Raw genomic sequence first — 23,054 nt, 5'->3', positions numbered from 1 at the left:
TAAATGATCGGCCTGCAAAGTCGTGGTTTCAAATTTGAATCAATAAAAGTTTATTTATCAAATGCACAACAATACAGCATGCAGCAGTAGCTGCTGGCAATGAAATGTCATTTTTAGGTGGGGATGATGTTGTACCCTTTACAAAAATGCCCCTACCAAGAGTGCTCCAGCAATCCCGGTGGTATAAATAATGTAGTAATATTTCATGACTCAAAAAGACAAGGGAAGTCTTTATTGCTGTTGAAAATACCTCCCAAACTGTTGTCTTTTCTTCTGAATGATTTACAATCTGATCAGCTTTAGCATAATTAGGAAATATCTGAGGTATTTGGAGCTGCTTTTTCCAGAATTAGAAAGACTTAAGCACATTCTAAAATTTCAACAGCAAAACTCTGGTTTAACAAAAATACCATAGGCAATAATAAGATTCTGTTATACTGTAAGTACATTGGTATAACTCAGCTTTTGTGTTCTGCAAAAATTTTTTTATCAAATACAGTAACAGCAGCTTTGGGATGTCTCCTTGCATCCCATTTAAAACATGTGACATCACAAAAAAACATCAAAGTTCCCAACGGGCAAAGGTTTTGCCTATATACAGTATCGTGTGTTTTTTACATCACAACTACCGAAGCTGTGTACTTAGCAGAGATGATATTCACACATTGCGTTTTGTTATTATTGGAGCTAGTTTTTCTTGTCCTCCCTTCAAAAGAACCCTTTTGCAAACTTCAAGACAATTTTGAGCTAAACAGCTTGTATAGAAATGGAGATATTATTCTGGGGGGAGTATTTGAAACTCATGTTACTGTTACCTATCCTGAGTTGTCTTACACTTCAAAACCAGACCATTTCAAATGTGGGAGGTGAGTTCTAACAGTTTGTGCTAGCTGAAATTGTTTTCTGTCAAACAAAATACTTTGTGAAAAAGCTCTAACATCAAGTTATACAGTACGCAAGCTACTGTATGTATGTTTAAATAGCTTTTGAGAGCTAAGATCATTTAAAAACTATTAATCCAATTACAATATTTACATTATATAATGCTTTGTCATTTTCTAGGTTTTATTTTGCAGCATTTCAGTGGGCACAGACCATGGCTTTTGCTATTGAGGAAATAAACAGAGACTCTGCCCTTCTCCCTAACATCACACTGGGATACAGGCTGTATGACAACTGTGTGAACCTGGCAGTGGCTCTGAGAGCAGCAACAGCTCTGATCAGCGGAGAGGATGATTCTATCACTGACTACAGCTGTACAGGGACCCCCCCTGTCTTAGCCATTGTTGGGGATCCTGGTTCTACACATTCTATTGCCATATCAAGAATGCTGAGCCTTTTTCAGGTGCCTCTGGTACAGAAAATATTTTATTGATTAGTCTATCTTAAAAATAGATGTAATATCAACAAGCGTGATATATTGCATTTTTTTGTTTAAATACCATTATTTGGAGTAATTATAAAATAAAATACTGTATAATATATATTATAAATACTAATAATCTGAATATTGTTTATCACCTCATGGTTCCAATGAAAAAACATTAAAAATTACATATATTACATATATTTGTCATACAACACAATTATTTTTAGTCAACTACTGCTGTCAGATTACGATACTTACATCTGTAACATATTAGATTAGATATGAAAAAATAACTAGGACTTTCATTTCTTCGTGACCTTATTAAAAGTTTCTGTCTTTCAAAGTTTCTTATTTATTTATTGATATTTAAAATATATCTTTGTTTAGTGATTGTGTTTATTTTCAGGTCAGCTATTATGCTACTTGCTCTTGCCTCAGCAACAGAAAAGAGTTCCCTTCGTTCTTCAGGACAATTCCAAGTGATGCCTTTCAAGTCAAAGCCATGGTTCAAATCCTCAGGCACTATGGATGGACCTGGGTTGGTGTCATAGCAAGTGATGATGACTATGGTCAGAGTGCTATCAAGAGCTTTATTGAGGAGGTAAACAAGTTTGGCTGTATAGCTTTCTCAGAAACCCTACCCAGTGTCAATCCAAGAATGAAAATACATCAGATCATCAACACTATTAAGCAGTCAACAGCAAGAGTTATTGTTGTCTTTTCAACAGAAGCCTATTTTATTCCTTTGGCTGAAGAGATTGATCAGCAAAAAGTTATAGAAAGGCAGTGGATTGCCAGCGAAGCCTGGACAACCTCAACAATAATACTCAAGAAGGAAAACTTCCACTCATTTGGAGGGACAATAGGAATTGCAATCCGCAGGGGAGAAATCCCGGGACTGGAGAAATTTCTCCTTCAGGTTCGCCCTCTGTTCCATTCCAGTAATAATTTAGTCAAGCAATTTTGGGAAGAAATGTTTGACTGCACATTCCAGCAGACGTCAAATAATTATAATTTCTCATCTCAAATGAGGAACAAAATCTGTACGGCATCTGAAAATATCAAACAAATACAAAGTGCTTACAGTGATGTGTCAGAACTGCGGGCTTCCTACAACGTGTATAAAGCAGTGTATGCCTTGGCACACTCCCTGCACAATCTGATGTCCTGTGAGCCTGGAAAAGGGCCCTTTCAGAATAACTCCTGTGCAGACATCACAGCTGTGCAGCCCTGGCAGGTGAGATACTGTATGCTATATACTAACAGACAATTGTGAAAAACAGCAAGAAAAGTTATGTTTGGGATGTGTCTTAATTACTTACAATCAAACATATACAAACATAAATATAATATATGCCAGTCTAACATATATTAATGTTTTTTTTAATTAGTTGCATTACAAATATGTTTTAATTATGAAAAATTAGCTCATTACCAGTGAGGACAATTTTTAATCAGTTAAGTACTGCAGAAACCCACTGAACTATTTTGAAATTAACTCATTCATTTAATAAAAAAAAAATTTGTTTATATTTCTTCCAGCTGCTGCACTACCTGGCGAGAGTGAACTTCACTACTCACTATGGAGACAGGGTGTCCTTCGATGAGAACGGAGATGCTCTTGCAATCTATGATGTGATGAACTGGCAGAGGGCTGATGATGGGTCTGTGAAAACAGTAACAATCGGTCTGTTTGATGAATCAACTCCTGCTGGACAAGAGCTCACTCTGAATGAGGACAAAATCTTCTGGAACTTTGAATCTAACTCTGTAAGTAATTTAAACTTAATTTTCATTCCTTCTACTATTTAACATATATTTTTTACCCTTTTCTTTTCAATGTATCCCATGTTGGTACTGTATGAAAACGCATACCACTTGGAACTGAATGTGACGAAGACAAAGGAACTGGTGGTAGATTTCAGGAGGAAAAAGGTCAAACCTACTCCTGTCTACATCCATGGGAGTGGCGTGGAGATGGTGGACTCGTACAAGTACCTGGGAGTGCACATCGACGATAGACTGGAATGGTCTAAGAACATCGAGGCCATCTATAAGAAGGGACAGAGCCGACTCTACTTCTTGAGGAGGCTCAGGTCCTTCAATGTGTGTAGTAAGATGCTACACATGTTCTATCAGTCGGTGGTAGCGAGTGCCATTTTCTACGCAGTGGTGTGCTGGGGCTCTGGGATTAGAGCAGTAGATTCCAAAAGGCTGAACAAGCTCATCAGGAGAGCAAGCTCTGTCATTGGGTTTGACCTGGACTCCTTGGAGGTAGTGGCTGAGAGGAGAATGAGGTCCAAACTAGAGGCCATCATGGACAACTTCTCCCATCCCCTCTTTGACAGGCTGGCAGGAATGAAGAGCACGTTCAGCAATAGACTGATTCATCCACGGTGCGACAGGGAGCGCTACAGGAGGTCATTCTTGCCGTCTGCCATAAGACTGTACAACGCATCCACCTTGCGTCTTGGCAGAGGCAACATCGACAGTGACCTGTTTCTGGACTAAACGCATCTACACATCTACTGCTATATCTGTTCTCTTTCTTTTTCTTTTTCTTTTTCCCGTTTACAACCACTTTTTGTGCAATATATGCCAGGGACCTGTGCAATACATTTATATTTATATCTATAGTTACATCTATATTTATATTCATATGTGTGATATGAGTGTGATACGATTTTCTGTGTACTGTTCTGTTCTAGTTTGTTCTTGTGCGTCCGGACTGTGAGTAACTCTTGTATTGTATTGTATGTATTGTACTATTATTATATAATTCGTTACACTGTGGCTGTGTTGTGTGTGTTAAGCTGCTGTTGCACTGCAATTTCCCTCACGGGATCAATAAAGTATCTATCTATCTATCTATCTATCTATCTATCTATCTATCTATCTATCTATCTATCTATAATGTGATAATAAAAAACAAAACAGATGCATGAAGCAAGTACTGTATGAAAATAAGATAAGAAACTAGTAAAACGCAATAATTCCTTAAATTTACAGAGCTTGTCCTGTATACAGTATGTCATTGTCCCTTTCCCAGCCCCCCAGGTCTGTGTGCAGTGAAAGCTGTCAGCCTGGCACCAGGAAGGCAACCAGGAAAGGGGAGCCCCTCTGCTGTTTCGACTGTGTGCCTTGTGCAGAGGGAGAGATCAGCAACCACACAGGTGGGCAGGGTTGCTTCTTCGGCTATAACTAATACTTATTTTAGCTATTTCTCTGAAAAGTACCCCAAAAGCACCCCTAAGTTTAGAATGTGTGAGATGTATGTTAATGGTAGTATATTCACAACATTAAATGAACTCAAGGCTCAGAGCACATTTTTGCTTTGTCAGCTTCCTGGTTTTAGGTTACTCGCATTATTGCTCTTTTTTGAATTCGTACATTCTTTAAAGCTATTTTAAGCAATGAAATGTAAACTACTGTATAATTGGAGCCAAAGTCTCTGAACTATTATTCAATCTGTTCTTTCCTTTTGTATAACTTAAATAAAGTAACTTACTTTTTCTTTCAGATTCTATTGAGTGCTTCCAATGCCCATCAGATTGCTGGTCAAATCCAAGCAGAGACCAGTGTGTGCCAAAGGAAATTGAGTTTCTTACATTCAGAGAGCCTTTAGGAATCTCCTTGACAACAATCTCAGTGTCAGGGGGGTGTATTTCAGCTGCAGTTTTAGCTGTGTTCATTTACTACAGGAACACTCCTATTGTAAGAGCCAACAATTCTGAACTAAGCTTCCTACTGCTGCTTTCTCTAATACTCTGCTTCCTCTGCTCATTGCTGTTTATTGGTAAGCCACTACACCTCACCTGTATGCTGAGACATGTTGTGTTTGGAATCAGTTTTGTCTTGTGCATATCTTGCATTCTTGTGAAAACCATTGTTGTCATCATGGCCTTCAGAGCCACACTGCCAGACAATAATGTCATGAAGTGGTTTGGTGCTGCTCAGCAGAGAGGCACTGTGTTTGTCTTTACTGTCATCCAGGCTCTGATCTGTATCATATGGCTGAGTACAGCACCACCTGTGCCTTTTAAAAACACACAGTATCAAAACTCAAAAATCATTTTTGAGTGTTACATTGGCTCAATAACAGGATTTCGTTTCCTGCTGGGGTACATAGGCTTGCTAGCCAGTGTCTGCTTTGTGCTGGCTTTCCTTGCAAGGAACCTGCCTGACAACTTCAATGAAGCCAAGTTCATCACTTTCAGCATGCTCATCTTCTGTGCAGTGTGGATCGCTTTCATACCAGCTTATGTCAGCTCTCCTGGGAAATACTCGGACGCTGTGGAGATTTTTGCCATCTTGGCTTCAAGCTTTGGTCTCCTCATCGCGATATTTATGCCGAAATGTTACATCATTCTGCTTCATCCAGAGAAAAATACCAAGAAAGCCCTAATGGGTAAATAAATGGCAACAGAATAAATATATAGATTGATTCTGTACAGTTGGCTTCATTGCTGTATTCATACTTTCCATCCTATTGAATAAAGAAAGCTGTCTTCTAATTGTTCATACATTATGTAACATCTAAAAAAGCAGAAAAATATTAGATATATAGTAACAACTAACTTGTGTCAACACAAGGTCATTTCTCTGCAACCCGTAAGAAATTTACATTTTAATGTAAAAAAACAAAATGGCTGAATTTCTGTGATTGATTGATTGATTGGTTGGTTGATTGATTGATTGGCTGGTTGCCTGGTTGGTTACCTTCTTCCATATGCATGACTGGAGGAATCCTACTCTCTCCCGGTACAGTACAAATAAAAGGCACCCTGGAGGACCCTCTAAAGCAATTGTAAAGAAACAGATCTTTAACCAATATAATGCTTCCTATTTGCCAAATTAAGAAGGAGGCTCAAATATATAGTGATATATACTCTTTACATTCTACAGCTCCTTCTCACTACTTTCGCTCTTGACAAGACATGATTCTTAAGGACAAAATATTGGCTAAATGTCTTTTACTCACTTTTTTTAACTTCCTGAATTGAATTGGCCTTTTTTGTGCAAGCTACTACTTTCTTATAAGTGTTGGTGTTTGTTTGGAAATGTAGTTTTTATTGAATTATAATTTTCAGAACCAGACAGTAAAAATATAACATCAAATTGAGAGGACATAAAAAAGTGACGCAGCATGGCTAGGTTCAACCAGACACAGTGAGGGATGACTTGGTCACCCTGTCATTCTGAAAACGGAAAATAGTGTGACATCGTGCAAGGACTTTTTTCCTTCTGTCAAACTCACATCTGTGTCTTTGCCTTTATTTGCTATTTTATTTAGCTAAGTTGTTTTTAACATGACAATTAATTTGATTTGAAATTCTAGTAAATCTAGTGAAAATGTCTGAGCAAAAAATTCGGAGTACCTTCAGAACCAATCACACCTATTGTATTAACACCTCGATTAGTACTGTGTGCCTCTGTACCTGAGTGTGTGCAGAGACAGATATAATTGTCACGGACGTCCAAAGGGACTAACCGTGGGGAGCAGGAGAGCGGAAAAAGACCCATATGCGTAGCGGCGGAATGAGAAAAAGGCCCGGGCTCGTTAGTGCAAAGAGTTCAGGAGTGCCGTATAGAAACCTATGCCCTCAGGGAGCGGACGTGGGGCGCCCTGGTGCTAGGCGGGTCTCAGGACATCCGAACATCAATGCTGAGCGAGGACAGAGTGCAAGACCCGGAAATATATAGCCCAAGGGAAAGAGAGGGACAGGAAGGACGGCAGACCGGAAACTAGGGACAGGACAGAGAAGGAGCGCCCTCTGGCTGCAGAGGGCGTGACAATAATACTGTGTGCCTCTGTACCTGATGTGTGCAGAGACAGATATAATACTGTGTGCCTTTGTACCTGAGTGTGTGCAGAGACAGATATAATACTGTGTGCCTCTGTACCTGAGTGTGTGCAGAGACAGATATAATACTGTGTGCCTCTGTACCTGAGTGTGTGCAGAGACAGATACATCCCTTTCCCTCACCTCACAGCTGGGCCTGTATAGTGAAGCCCCTGAGGTCTGTTCTCTCTTGAACCCAGAACTGTAGAGCACCTCAGTGTTTCAGCACAGCAGCTCCTCTTTCAGTCTGACTGCTCGCAATAACCTCCAAGATCAATTATTCTGAATTCACAGCTTATATCTTAGAACAAATTATATTGTACAATTAATACTGCGTGAAAGATTAATTTTATTCTTTATATGTTTATTTTAGTTAGTTAATGGCAGTTACTTTCTTGATAAAGTAATCCAAAATGTTCTTGTTTCAGAAAGCTAAAATTAAATGAGTGCTTCATTTCATTATAAACCATTATCATCATTATATAAATTATAACACCATTGGAACCCAATTAAACAACAAACCTTGGCATGTCAGGCAGAAAATAAAATATACACACATCTGAAATGGTTTCCACTGGTGTCCTGTCCTGCATTTTTTAACTGAAACTCATTTCATTGTGTTTTAGAAATATGTGTGTGTTGCATACAGAAAAGACAATTACTGTAATTGCATTTCACTATCTAGTCCAGAACACATTTTATAATGGATGTAGTGTATTATCAAGGTAAAATATCCCTTTATAGCACCACATTGTTGATATTGGCAAGAGCTTAACTGAATCAAAATGATGTAACTGACCAAGGGAAATGTTAGATTGTGTTTTGCACATTTTGCTGACTAGATTTCCCAAACATGCATTATGAAGTAGGATGACACTCAGCATCTTTGTTAAGCTATTGCATACCAAAGCACTCTCTAAGGAGCCCGGTGTGGTTTATATAGCAGGGATGTCCGACTTCACAGCAAAGTGGAACTTTGTACTAGGCAGCAATGAAATTCATTTGGTACATATTTTTATTACCGGGTCTAGTCCTTCTAGTCTTCACTTTAAAAGTACTGAATTGTAAGATTCAAAACAAATTTGAGTTGAATAGTTTATATAAACCTGGGGATACTGTTTTTGGGGGAGTATTTGAATTACATATAACAGTAACATATCCAGAACTATCTTTTACTTCAAAACCAGAGCAGCCAAAATGTGGAAGTTGAGTTAATTTCCAATTTAATATTTTAAGTTCCTTTCTGTTAGTATAAAAATAATTTTCAGAACAATATATGTAGTATCACTACAATACTACTGAATTGTTAATAAATATATGACTCAAAAGGAATTTAGATTTCTTTTTATCTTCTTGCATAAAAGTTTTATCGAACTGATTAAATTGATTCAGTGCTGACAGAACCAACCTAAATGATCGGCCTGCAAAGCCGTGGTTTCAAATTTGAATCAATAAAAGTTTATTTATCAAATGCACAACAATACAGCATGCAGCAGTAGCTGCTGGCAATGAAATGTCATTTTTAGGTGGGGATGATGTTGTACCCTTTACAAAAATACCCCTACCAAGAGTGCTCCAGCAATCCCAGTGGTATAAATAATGTAGTAATATTTCATGACTCAAAAAGACAATGGAAGTCTTTATTGCTGTTGAAAATACCTCCCAAACTGTTGTCTTTTCTTCTGAATGATTTACAATCTGATCAGCTTTAGCATAATTAGGAAATATCTGAGTTATTGGGAGCTGCAGAAAAATTTCAACAGCAAAACTCTGGTTTAACAAAAATACCATAGGCAATAATAAGATTCTGTTATACTTTAAGTACATTGGTATAACTCAGCTTTTGTGTTCTGCAAATTTTTTTTATCAAATACAGTAACAGCAGCTTTGGGATGTCTCCTTGCATCCCATTTAAAACATGTGACATCACAAAAAACATCATAAACAACTTAAAGTGTTCCCAATGGGCAAAGGTTTAGCCTATATACAGTATCGTGTGTATTTTACATCACAACGACTGAAGCTGTGTACTTAGCAGAGATGATATTCACACATTGCGTTTTGTTATTATTGGAGCTAGTTTTTCTTGTCCTCACTTCAAAAGAACCCTTTTGCAAACTTCAAGACAATTTTGAGCTAAACAGCTTGTATAGAAATGGAGATATTATTCTGGGGGGAGTATTTGAAACTCATGTTACTGTTACCTATCCTGAGTTGTCTTACACTTCAAAACCAGACCATTTCAAATGTGGGAGGTGAGTTCTAACAGTTTGTGCTAGCTGAAATTGTTTTCTGTCAAACAAAATACTTTGTGAAAAATCTCTAACATCAAGTTATACAGTACGCAAGCTACTGTATGTATGTTTAAATAGCTTTTGAGAGCTAAGATTATTTAAAAACTATTATTCGTCTATCCTATAATCCAATTACAATATTTACATTTTATAATGCTTTGTCATTTTCTAGGTTTTATTTTGCAGCATTTCAGTGGGCACAGACCATGGCTTTTGCTATTGAGGAAATAAACAGAGACCCTGCTCTTCTCCCTAACATCACACTGGGATACAGGCTTTATGACAACTGTGTGAACCTGGCAGTGGCTCTGAGAGCAGCAACAGCTCTGATCAGCGGAGAGGAGGACTCCTTTACTGACTACAGCTGTACAGGGACCCCCCCTGTTTTAGCCATTGTTGGGGATCCTGGTTCTACACATTCTATTGCTGTATCAAGAATGCTGAGCCCTTTTCGGGTGCCTCTGGTACAGAAAATATTTTATTGATTAGTCTATCTTAAAAATAGATGTAATATCAACAAGCGTGACATATTGCATTTTTTTGTTTAAATACCATTATTTGGAGTAATTATAAAATAAAATACTGTATAATGTATTATAAATACTAATAATCTGAATATTGTTTATCACCTCATGGTACCAATGAAAAAACATTAAAAATATATTACATATACTGTAATTGTCATACAACACAATTATTTTTAGTCAACGACTGCTGTCAGATTACAATACTTACATCTGTAACATGTTAGATTCTGAAAAAATAACTAGGACTTTCATTTCTTCATGACCTTAAAAAACGTTTCTTATTTATTTATTGATATTTAAAATATATCTGTGTTTAGTGATTGTGTTTATTTTCAGGTCAGCTATTATGCTACTTGCTCTTGCCTCAGCAACAGAAAAGAGTTCCCTTCGTTCTTCAGGACAATTCCAAGTGATGCCTTTCAAGTCAAAGCCATGGTTCAAATCCTCAGGCACTATGGATGGACCTGGGTTGGTGTCATAGCAAGCAGTGATGACTACGGTCAGAGTGCTGTCAAGAGCTTTATTGAAGAGGTAAACAAGTTTGGCTGTATAGCTTTCTCAGAAACCCTCCCCAGTGTCAATCCGAGAATGAAAATACATCAGATCATCAACACTATTAAGCAGTCAACAGCAAGAGTCATTGTTGTCTTTTCATCAGAAGCCTATTTTATTCCTTTGGCTGAAGAGATTGCTCAGCAAAAAGTTATAAAAAGGCAGTGGATTGCCAGCGAAGCCTGGACAACCTCAACAATAATACTCAAGGAGGAAAACTTCCACTCATTTGGAGGGACAATAGGAATTGCAATCCGCAGGGGAGAAATCCCAGGACTGGAGAAATTTCTCCTTCAGGTTCGCCCTCTGTTCCATTCCAGTAATAATTTAGTCAAGCAATTTTGGGAAGAAATGTTTGACTGCACATTCCAGCAGACGTCAAATAATTATAATTTCTCATCTCAAATGAGGAACAAAATCTGTACGGCATCTGAAAATATCAAACAAATACAAAGTGCTTACAGTGATGTGTCAGAACTGCGGGCTTCCTACAACGTGTATAAAGCCGTGTACGCCTTGGCACACTCCCTGCACAATCTGATGTCCTGTGAGCCTGGAAAAGGGCCCTTTCAGAATAACTCCTGTGCAGACATCACAACTGTGCAGCCCTGGCAGGTGAGATACTGTATGCTATATACTAACAGACAATTGTGAAAAACAGCAAGAAAAGTTATGTTTGGGATGTGTTATAATTACTTACAATCAAACAATCAAATATATACAAACATAAATATAATATATGCCAGTCTAACATATATTAATGTTTTTTTAATTAGTTGCATTACAAATATTTTTTAATTATGAAAAATTAGCTCATTACCAGTGAGGACAATTTTTAATCAGTTAAGTGCTGCAGAAACCCACTGAACTATTTTATGATTAACTCATTCATTTAATAACAAAATCATTTGTTTATATTTCTTCCAGCTGCTGCACTACCTGGCGAGAGTGAACTTCATGACTCACTATGGAGACAGGGTGTCCTTCGATGAGAACGGAGATGCTCTTGCAATCTATGATGTGATGAACTGGCAGAGGGCCGATGACGGGGCTGTGAAAACAGTAACAATCGGTCTGTTTGATGAATCAACTCCTGCTGGACAAGAGCTCACTCTGAATGAAGACAAAATCTTCTGGAACTTTGAATCTAACTCTGTAAGTAATTTAAACTTAATTTTCATTCCTTCTGCTATTTAACAGATATTTTTTTCCCTTTTCTTTTCAATGTATCCCATGTTGGTACTGTATGAAAACGCATACTATAATGTGATAATAAAAAACAAAACAGATGCATGAAGCAAGTACTGTATGAAAATAAGATAAGAAAATAGTAAAACGCAATAATTCCTTAAATTTACAGAGCTTGTCCTGTATACAGTATGTCATTGTCCCTTTCCCAGCCCCCCAGGTCTGTGTGCAGTGAAAGCTGTCAGCCTGGCACCAGGAAGGCAACCAGGAAAGGGGAGCCCCTCTGCTGTTTCGACTGTGTGCCTTGTGCAGAGGGAGAGATCAGCAACCACACAGGTGGGCAGGGTTGCTTCTTCGGCTATAACTAATACTTATTTTAGCTATTTCTCTGAAAAGTACCCCAAAAGCACCCCTAAGTTTAGAATGTGTGAGATGTATGTTAATGGTAGTATATTCACAACATTAAATGAACTCAAGGCTCAGAGCACATTCTTGCTTTGTCAGCTTCCTGGTTTTAGGTTACTCGCATTATTGCTCTTTTTTGAATTCGTACATTCTTTAAAGCTATTTTAAGCAATGAAATGTAAACTACTGTATAATTGGAACCAAAGTCTCTGAACTATTATTCAATCTGTTCTTTCCTTTTGTATAACTTAAATAAAGTAACTTACTTTTTCTTTCAGATTCTATTGAGTGCTTCCAATGCCCATCAGATTGCTGGTCAAATCCAAGCAGAGACCAGTGTGTGCCAAAGGAAATTGAGTTTCTTACATTCAGAGAGCCTTTAGGAATCTCCTTGACAACAATCTCAGTGTCAGGGGGGTGTATTTCAGCTGCAGTTTTAGCTGTGTTCATTTACTACAGGAACACTCCTATTGTAAGAGCCAACAATTCTGAACTAAGCTTCCTACTGCTGCTTTCTCTAATACTCTGCTTCCTCTGCTCATTGCTGTTTATTGGTAAGCCACTACACCTCACCTGTATGCTGAGACATGTTGTGTTTGGGATCAGTTTTGTCTTGTGCATATCTTGCATTCTTGTGAAAACCATTGTTGTCATCATGGCCTTCAGAGCCACACTGCCAGACAATAATGTCATGAAGTGGTTTGGTGCTGCTCAGCAGAGAGGCACTGTTTTTGTCTTTACTGTCATCCAGGCTCTGATCTGTATCATATGGCTGAGTACAGCACCACCTGTGCCTTTTAAAAACACACAGTATCAAAACTCAAAAATCATTTTTGAGTGTTACATTGGCTCAATAACTGGATTTCGTTTCCTGCTGGGGTACATAGGCTTGCTAGCCAGTGTCTGCTTTGTGCTGGCTTTCCTTGCAAGGAACCTGCCTGACAACTTCAATGAAGCCAAGTTCATCACTTTCAGCATGCTCATCTTCTGTGCAGTTTGGATCGCTTTCATACCAGCTTATGTCAGCTCTCCTGGGAAATACTCGGACGCTGTGGAGATTTTTGCCATCTTGGCTTCAAGCTTTGGTCTCCTAATTGCGATATTTATGCCGAAATGTTACATCATTCTGCTTCATCCAGAGAAAAATACCAAGAAAGCCCTAATGGGTAAATAAATGGCAACAGAATAAATATATAGATTGATTCTGTACAGTTGGCTTCATTGCTGTACTCATACTTTCCATCCTACTGAATAAAGAAAGCTGTCTTCTAATTGTTCATACAGTATGTAACATCTAAAAAAGCAGAAAAATATTAGATATATAGTAACAACTAACTTGTGTCAACACAAGGTCATTTCTCTGCAACCCATAAGAAATTTACATTTTAATGTAAAAAAACAAAATGGCTGAATTTCTGTGATTGATTGATTGGTTGGTTGATTGATTGATTGGCTGGTTGCCTGGTTGGTTACCTTCTTCCATATGCATGACTGGAGGAATCCTACTCTCTCCCGGTACAGTACAAATAAAAGGCACCCTGGAGGACCCTCTAAAGCAATTGTAAAGAAACAGATCTTTAACCAATATAATGCTTCCTATTTGCCAAATTAAGAAGGAGGCTCAAATATATAGTGATATATACTCTTTACATTCTACAGCTCCTTCTCACTACTTTCGCTCTTGACAAGACATGATTCTTAAGGACAAAATATTGGCTAAATGTCTTTTTCTCACTTTTTTTAACTTCCTGAATTGAATTGGCCTTTTTTGTGCAAGCTACTACTTTCTTATAAGTGTTGGTGTTTGTTCGGAAATGTAGTTTTTATTGAATTATAATGTTCAGAACCAGACAGTAAAAATATAACATCAAATTGAGAGGACATAAAAAAGTGATGCAGCATGGCTAGGTTCAACCAGACACAGTGAGGGATGACTTGGTCACCCTGTCATTCTGAAAACGGAAAATAGTGTGACATCGTGCAAGGACTTTTTTCCTTCTGTCAAACTCACATCTGTGTCTTTGCCTTTATTTGCTATTTTATTTAGGTAGGTTGTTTTTAACATGACAATTAATTTGAAATTCTAGTAAATCTAGTGAAAATGTCTGAGCAAAAAATTCGGAGTACCTTCAGAACCGATCACACCTATTGTATTAACACCTCGATTAGTACTGTGTGCCTCTGTACCTGAGTGTGTGCAGAGACAGATATAATTGTCACGGACGTCCAAAGGGACTAACCGTGGGGAGCAAGAGAGCGGAAAAAGACCCATATGCGTAGCGGCGGAACGGGAAAAAGGCCCGGGCTCGTTAGTGCAAAGAGTTCAGGAGTGCCGTATAGAAACCTATGCCCTCAGGGAGCGGACGTGGGGCGCCCTGGTGCTAGGCGGGTCTCAGGACATCCGAACGTCAATGCTGAGCGAGGACAGAGTGCAAGACCCGGAAATATATAGCCCAAGGGAAAGAGAGGGACAGGAAGGACGGCAGACCGGAAACTAGGGACAGGACAGAGAAGGAGCGCCCTCTGGCTGCAGAGGGCGTGACAATAATACTGTGTGCCTCTGTACCTGATGTGTGCAGAGACAGATATAATACTGTGTGCCTCTGTACCTGAGTGTGTGCAGAGAGAGATATAATACTGTGTGCCTCTGTACCTGAGTGTGTGCAGAGACAGATACATCCCTTTCCCTCACCTCACAGCTGGGCCTGTATAGTGAAGCCCCTGAGGTCTGTTCTCTCTTGAACCCAGAACTGTAGAGCACCTCAGTGTTTCAGCACAGCAGCTCCTCTTTCAGTCTGACTGCTCGCAATAACCTCCAAGATCAATTATTCTGAATTCACAGCTTATATATTAGAACAAATTATATTGTACAATTAATACTGCGTGAAAGATTAATTTTATTCTTTATATGTTTATTTTAGTTAGTTAATGGCAGTTACTTTCTTGATAAAGTAATCCAAAATGTTCTTGTTTCAGAAAGCTAAAATTAAATGAATGCTTCATTTCATTATAAACCATTATCATCATTATATTATATAAATTATAACACCATTGGAACCCAATTAAACAACAAAACTTGGCATGTCAGGCAGAAAATAAAATATACACACATCTGAAATGGTTTCCACTGGTGTCCTGTCCTGCATTTTTTAACTGAAACTCATTTCATTGTGTTTTAGAAATATGTGTGTGTTGCATACAGAAAAGACAATTACTGTAATTGCATTTCACTATCTAGTCCAGAACACATTTTATAATAGATGTAGTGTATTATCAACGTATAGCCCCACATTGTTGATATTGGCAAGAGCTTAACTGAATCAAAATGATGTAACTGACCAAGGGAAATGTTAGATTGTGTTTTGCACATTTTGCTGACTAGATTTCCCAAACATGCATTACGAAGTAGGATGACACTCAGCATCTTTGTTAAGCTATTGCATACCAAAGCACTCTCTAAGGAGCCCGGTGTGGTTTATATAGCAGGGATGTCCGACTTCACAGCAAAGTGGAACTTTGTACTAGGCAGCAATGAAATTCATTTGGTACATATTTTTATTACCGGGTCTAGTCCTTCTAGTCTTCACTTTAAAAGTACCGAATTGTAAGATTCAAAACAAATTTGAGTTGAATAGTTTATATAAACCTGGGGATATTGTTTTTGGGGGAGTATTTGAACTACATATAACAGTAACATATCCAGAACTATCTTTTACTTCAAAACCAGAGCAGCCAAAATGTGGAAGGTGAGTTAATTTCCAATGTAATATTTTAAGTTCCTTTCTGTTAGTATAAAAATAATTTTCAGAACAATATGTGTAGTATCACTACAATACTACTGAATTGTTAATAAATATATGACTCAAAAGGAATTTAGGTTTCTTTTTATCTTCTTGCAGATTTTACTTATCAGAATTTCAGAAGGCACAGACCATGGCTTTTGCTATTGAGGAAATAAACAGAGACCCTGCTCTTCTCCCTAACATCACACTGGGATACAGGCTGTATGACAACTGTGTGAACCTGGCAGTGGCTCTGAGAGCAGCAACAGCTCTGATCAGCGGAGAGGAGGACTCCTTTACTGACTACAGCTGTACAGGGACCCCCCCTGTCTTAGCCATTGTTGGGGACCCTGGGTCAACAAACTCTATTGCCGTGTCAAGAATACTGGGTCTCTTCCGGGTCCCAATGGTAAACCACGATAAATACTAAAAACAAGAACTATAGTACTGTCTAGCCCAGTGCTGGTTCTTGAAAGCCTCGGTCCTGTAAGTTTTATTTAATACTATAAATCACCTGTTTCTAAAGATTAGAATGAATTGATCAGTGAATCAATGAAGCACTAGTCCATATGTGCTTAAAATGTTTTGTTCTAAAAACAAAACATGATTGAACTTTTCCAGTTCTTTAGAAATTGATTAATTAATGGCAACTTACAGTACAGGTAAAACTTACAGGATTGTGGTTCTTTCAAAGACAAGGTTCAAGAATCGAATCAATTTAAATCAGAGCATCAAGAGAAAATGGATGCAAGTGATTCATGTCAACAATATTTTTTAATGACATCTTCATTTCATTAACAAACTGTATGATCTACCATGAATATAATAGCAAATAATTTTATTTTTCACATGTAGACTTTCCAAGAATAATACATTACTTACGAATCTGCTTTTAAATCCACGCACTATTTGAAAAGTACTAATATAAGGGAAAGAAACACAAAATTATATACGCTATCAAAAGAAAAAAAACAGTTATAAAAGGTGTTAAATGATAGCTCATCTCTATTATTCATATACTGTATTTAGTTATTCTTATACTAACTTCTTATTTATATGCATTTCTGTATTTTCCAGATCAGCTATTATGCTACTTGTGCTTGCCTGAGCAACAGAAAAAAGTTTCCCTCATTCTTCAGGACAATTCCAAGTGATGCCTTTCAAGTCAAAGCCATGGTTCAAATTATCAGGCATTACGGATGGACCTGGGTTGGTGTCATAGCAAGCAATGATGACTACGGTCAGAGTGCTGTCAAGAGCTTTACTGAGCAGATAGCTCACTTTGGCTGTATTTCCTTCTCAGAAACCCTCCCAAGTGTGAGTTCAAAAGCCAGAATACTTGAAATTGTGAAAACTATTAGACGATCCACAGCGAGGGTTATAGTTGTATTCTCCCCTGGAGCACATTTTGATCCTCTGGTTGAAGAGATTGTTCTCCAGAACATCACTGACAGGCAGTGGATTGCAAGTGAAGCCTGGACTACCTCAACGGTAATACAGAGTAAGGAAAATTTCCAGTCCTTCGGTGGGACAATAGGAATTGCAATTCGCAGGGGAGAAATCCCAGGGCTGGAAAAATTTCTCCTACAGATTCAACCTACATCTGATTCCAATAATAATTTGCTCAGACAGTTTTGGGAAAACATATTTGACTGCAAATTTCAAGCAAAATCAAATGATCTTGAAAGTAATAAAATATGTTCAGGAACAGAAGATATTAAAAAAACCAAAACGTCTTACAGTGATGTTTCAGAACTGCGGGCTTCCTGCAACGTGTATAAAGCAGTGTACGCCTTGGCACACGCCCTGCACAATCTGATGTCCTGTGAGCCTGGAAAAGGGCCCTTTCAGAATAACTCCTGTGCAGACATCACAACTGTGCAGCCCTGGCAGGTGAGAGGTTGTCAAATAGTCTCTAGGAAATTGTCCAATACTCTCATTGTTTTTTCATGTATTCTAAATTGTAAATAATTTTTAAAGATGCTTTAAATATTAACATTTCCATTTTCTTACAGTGATAACCTATTTTGTTCAGTCAAGAACTTACTGACTTTTGAGTACTTATTCATTATTTCTTATTTGACTCTCTTTTATTTGATCACATCATATTTTCCTATTTGTTTTTCTAAGCTGCTGCACTACCTGGCGAGAGTGAACTTCACGACTCACTATGGAGACAGGGTGTCCTTCGATGAGAACGGAGATGCTCTTGCAATCTATGATGTGATGAACTGGCAGAGGGCCGATGACGGGGCTGTGAAAACAGAAACAATCGGTCTGTATGATGAATCAGCTCCTGCTGGACAAGAGCTCACTCTGAATGAGGACAAAATCTTCTGGAACTTTGAATCTAATTCTGTAAGTAACTTAAGCTTAATTCTAATTTTTTCCTGTTTAACAAACCTTTTTTGTCATAAATGTAACCTTCACTGGTGCAAAAATGCATAATAAGAATAGAAATAAAACAAAATGCAGGTGAATGTTCCATGAAAACCATAAAAGTCCAATAAAAGCATCAAAACAAATATGAACAAAAAGATCAACTTATTACTTAAACGATTAATTAGTTATTTTAAAGTAATTTCAAATATCAAGAAGTTCTGGAGTACATAACATTTCACCTGTCCTCTGTGATTATTTGTTAAACAGTTAAGCATATTGAGAAAATCATTATTTTATGATACTGATTATCCTAGAACCTATGTTCTTAAGTTATTATCTGTTCACAGCCCCCCAGGTCTGTGTGCAGTGAAAGCTGTCAGCCTGGCACCAGGAAGGCAACCAGGAAAGGGGAGCCCCTCTGCTGTTTCGACTGTGTGTCTTGTGCAGAGGGAGAGGTCAGCAACCACACAGGTGGGCAGATATTCTTTCTTTCTCTAACTTGCAAAAGTAAGAATAAAGGAAAGGTTTATTGCTCCTCAAAACTGTATTATTTAGTGTATCATTTCATTGCATGAATTTGTACTGTCTAATCTTGAGTGTGCATCATTCAGTGTTTTACTTTGTTAGGCTAATTATTTGTGGATTGTAAAAAGCAGATTTAAATGTAAAACTATTGATTAATTTGTATTGTTTCCTATACGATCCGATATTGGAAGGATTATATGTCTGGTTCTTTTTTAGATACCATTGAATGTTTCAAATGTCCACCTGATTTCTGGTCTAACCCAAGCAGAGACCAGTGTGTGCCAAAGGAAATTGAGTTTCTATCATATAAGGAGCCTTTAGGAATCTCCTTGACAACAGTCTCAGTGTTTGGGGGATGTATATCAGCTGCAATTTTATCTGTGTTCATTTACTATAGGAACACCCCAGTTGTAAGAGCCAACAATTCTGAACTGAGCTTCCTGCTGCTGCTTTCTCTAATACTCTGCTTCCTCTGCTCATTGCTGTTTATTGGTCAGCCACTACACCTCACCTGTATGCTGAGACATGTAGTGTTTGGAATCAGTTTTGTCTTGTGCATATCTTGCATTCTTGTGAAAACCATTGTTGTCATCATGGCCTTCAGAGCCACACTGCCAGACAATAATGTCATGAAGTGGTTTGGTGCTGCTCAGCAGAGAGGCACTGTGTTTGTCTTTACTGTCATCCAGGCTCTGATCTGTATCATATGGCTGAGTACAGCATCCCCTGTGCCTTTTAAAAACACACAGTATCAAAACTCAAAAATCATTTTTCAGTGTAATGTTGGCTCAATAACTGGATTTAGTTTCCTGCTGGGGTACATAGGCTTGCTAGCCAGTGTCTGCTTTCTGCTGGCTTTCCTTGCAAGGAACCTGCCTGACAACTTCAATGAAGCCAAGTTCATCACTTTCAGCATGCTCATCTTCTGTGCAGTGTGGATCGCTTTCATACCAGCTTATGTCAGCTCTCCTGGGAAATACTCGGACGCTGTGGAGATTTTTGCCATCTTGGCTTCAAGCTTTGGTCTCCTCATTGCGATATTTGCACCAAAATGTTACATCATTCTGATTCATCCAGAGAAAAACACCAAGAAAGCCCTTATGGGAAGAGCAGGCCTAAAGTGATATGTACATAATTATAGGTTTTATATTGTTACTGTACTTTACATAAATTTACTCTTAACACAGCACAGCACATGAGTGGTTTTGTTTAGAGAATTAATACATACTGTACTTAATTCTGTTGTTTTGGGAATAAAAAAAGTAGAAGTTTAATCACTGTTGTACTGTATTATTCTTTAAGTTTTTTTTTTATTAGGAACGGAGCTCAGATTTATCATGTTAATATGATTTGTGAATTAATAACCCAAGATTTATGAATGCTTAATACCTGACTTTTCACTTAAAAGTATCAAGAAAATTACATAACACAGAGTCACACAGACTTACTATTGCTTACAAATTTAGTGCAGATTTGTTTTTAAACGTTTGTGCCACATTGAGAAAAATAAATCTGTGCTAATCTCAGTAAAATAAAAAGTTTCCTAACTTCAAACCAAGAACTATTTTATTTTATATCTTAAAAACATCTTATCCTTTAACACTTGCGAACTATAACCCATTAACAATAATATAGCTTTTAGACTACATGAGGCTGAAAAGGCTGTACCTAGAAAAAGACTTTTCACTCCTCTTCTTCCTTTCCCATAACTGCATTACTATAACAGCATCCATAATGGAAAAATGTATATTATAAACAAACACACATTATATATAATCATAAAATTGCAAACTGTGCAGTAATGATCTCTTTTAGACTAACCAGATTCTTCTCACACACTGCAGGAGACTTACAGTAACTATTCAATTTCACATTGTGTACACAGACAATTAGTAAATGTCCTGCAAATTTGAGGAAGACACCTTAAATGTATGGTAACCCTGCTGTCATATTCTGGTGGTAAAATACACTGTTAGTGAAAAACACGAAACCGGTGGTTGTCTGATTTATTTTTTTAACCCCCAAGGAGAAATCCTCACTGAGAGACAGACATAACTCAAAAACAAACTGCAACCCTGCATGAGGAAGTTACAGTGTTGATGTGCCTCCAGGAAGCTTGACAATTGCATGCTGTACAATTTGAGAAGTAAAATAATACGGTTAATTACATCTGAGATACGTAATACTCTGCATTTGCCTCAACCGTATTTTTAAATAGCCGACAAGCACTCCCCTCGACAAAGCTGCATAAAAGCGTCAGTGAGCAGCAACACAATTTTTTTCCTTGTTCTTTCTCACCTGTTACATGAAACTAACAGCTGGGCCTGAATAGCTGAAGCTCCTGGGAACTGTGCTCTCTTGAGCTCAGAACAGGCTTATTATTGTGACACGTTCGTTATTGTGATATTTTTATCAGAAGCAATGTAAAGAGTTTACAGTTATCGTCTTCCTAATGCCACAATTTGGTACTAGTTTATACAGCTGAGGTAACTTTAGGTGATTTTATGTATTAAGTATTTTGCTTGATAGTAAAGAGCAATATGACCCACCTGGAATTTGTACCCAGGAATCCAGAGCCGACATCCACTAACCCGCATTGTCTCCCAAAACACCTCACTGCGTCCACACAGCAGCTCTCAATTCAGTTTGACATGTCTAGTCAGACACCAGGGTAGCTGGAGGTGGATATACTGTACTTAAGTCTCATTTTCAGTTGAGGGAAAGTTGGCTAAAACTGCTGTGAATAATTTTAGAGACAATGTACAGTACGTGTGGAACGTTTTTGTCATTAAAATTGTATTTTGTATCGAAGTGTATTAGCGCAACGGAGAAGAAAAGTTTTTTTTGGCATTTATGCGGGATAGCATTGCGTTTAAACGCGACTTACTTCGTGAACAATATTGCCTTACCTACAATACTACAAGTATATTAATATCTTGCATTATATATGCAATAACATTGCCCATGCAAAGTAGCATCGTCACACTCCTCTTTTGCAAAGAAAACCCTAAAGGAGCACGTGTTCCGTGTTTTGTATACACGAAGTACAACGCGGTGTCGGTACAGCAACATGTCAGTGAGCATTCCGGGTTAAACGCGTGCTGTTTTCAATGTTTCAGTAAGCCGGAGGACTTGACCCCTAGCCCGACAGCTCCAGCACACTCACTTAACCTTTCCCCCTCCTGTTTAAACAGGGGACCACCTTCCCCCTGTGCTCATTCTCGAGACAAACCCCTGACAGAGCAGTTGGCTCAGCACCCTGTCTTGCTTTTGCTACCCCGGTCTTTTTCGCCCCTAGTGATGAACACGCCCCTGTATTATTAAGGGCAATAAATTAGTGAGCTGCGCTCCCGTCTCCTGCTTCCCTTTTGGTACCACCGCCTGCTAAGTAGAATTGACACGGATTTCCAAACGTATGTTATTCTTGATGTGAAATTACTTTTTTGTAGGATGGTACTACTGTACTTTTCTTTCCCTCTGTGGCTCTAATAAGCTCCCGTTATTTTGGCATTTACAGTGGTATTTCAATTAAACAGAAAAAAAAAACACTCCTACCCCAGCAAATTAAACAATTATTTTATCATTACAAATGATTTATATTATAGATTATAGATCATAATTCTAAATAAAAAAATAAACAACAAAATGAAACTGACAGTATGAGCCAAACTGAAACAGGCATTCGTCGGTTACGGAAGGTAAAATCGTGCTGCGCACAATTTCATCAATTAACATACTATTATCCATACATGAAGTAGTTATATTTAATGTGCTATAAATAACATCTGAAAATGTTGCTAAGTAGTAACAATTTGTGTCATCACTGGAAAACACTTTTCTGAAGGCCTTAGACGATAGTCAAATTTTAATGTGAAAAAAACTCACAAGAAAACAGCACAACTTTAGTCATTATAGTGCTTCGTAATTGGAAAACTGAGCAGGATGCCCAAACACATCCGGGTGTTTAGCTCCTTCTCACTACTTTCACTTTTGAGGCACAGTTTTGTGGTCTATCTGCAGCAAATTCATCTATTTTGCAAGGCCGGGTGGGAGAATTAGATACTCTTAGGACACACTTGGTTGTATTCATTTCCAGAGATTGCTCTTAAAGAGAAATCTTTGACTAGATGCTTTTAGGGCTTGTTGAATTACCCTTTTCACCCTTTCTGTGTAAGCTACTGTTTTCT

The 23,054-nt window shown here is 38.0% G+C and overlaps 3 protein-coding genes across 3 annotated transcripts; all 3 read left to right on the top strand.

The window, feature by feature from the left end:
* Nucleotides 1-126: 126 nt before the first annotated feature.
* On the top strand, nucleotides 127-5,785 carry LOC148837000 (extracellular calcium-sensing receptor-like). Its single transcript, XM_088914230.1, has 7 exons — nucleotides 127-181; nucleotides 716-866; nucleotides 1,063-1,354; nucleotides 1,776-2,606; nucleotides 2,912-3,139; nucleotides 4,419-4,542; nucleotides 4,890-5,785. The coding sequence occupies exons 1-7, from the start codon at nucleotides 127-129 to the stop codon at nucleotides 5,783-5,785; spliced, it is 2,577 nt and encodes an 858-aa protein (XP_088770356.1).
* A 2,962-nt stretch (nucleotides 5,786-8,747) lies between these two features.
* On the top strand, nucleotides 8,748-13,352 carry LOC148836999 (extracellular calcium-sensing receptor-like). Its single transcript, XM_088914229.1, has 7 exons — nucleotides 8,748-8,802; nucleotides 9,317-9,467; nucleotides 9,679-9,970; nucleotides 10,370-11,200; nucleotides 11,513-11,740; nucleotides 11,986-12,109; nucleotides 12,457-13,352. Exons 1-7 carry the CDS (start codon nucleotides 8,748-8,750, stop codon nucleotides 13,350-13,352), a joined length of 2,577 nt encoding a protein of 858 aa, XP_088770355.1.
* A 2,357-nt stretch (nucleotides 13,353-15,709) lies between these two features.
* On the top strand, nucleotides 15,710-19,991 carry LOC148836998 (extracellular calcium-sensing receptor-like). Its single transcript, XM_088913539.1, has 6 exons — nucleotides 15,710-15,924; nucleotides 16,078-16,369; nucleotides 17,038-17,853; nucleotides 18,091-18,318; nucleotides 18,690-18,813; nucleotides 19,084-19,991. The coding sequence occupies exons 1-6, from the start codon at nucleotides 15,710-15,712 to the stop codon at nucleotides 19,989-19,991; spliced, it is 2,583 nt and encodes an 860-aa protein (XP_088769665.1).
* The last annotated feature ends 3,063 nt before the right edge of the window (nucleotides 19,992-23,054 follow it).

This window comes from Atractosteus spatula, chromosome 4, assembly GCF_055471065.1.
Source record: "Atractosteus spatula isolate fAtrSpa1 chromosome 4, fAtrSpa1.hap1, whole genome shotgun sequence".
NCBI classification, from domain to species: Eukaryota; Metazoa; Chordata; class Actinopteri; order Semionotiformes; family Lepisosteidae; genus Atractosteus; species Atractosteus spatula.
Note: the sequence above shows the minus strand (reverse complement) of the source record. Positions and strands in the feature narration are given on the sequence as shown.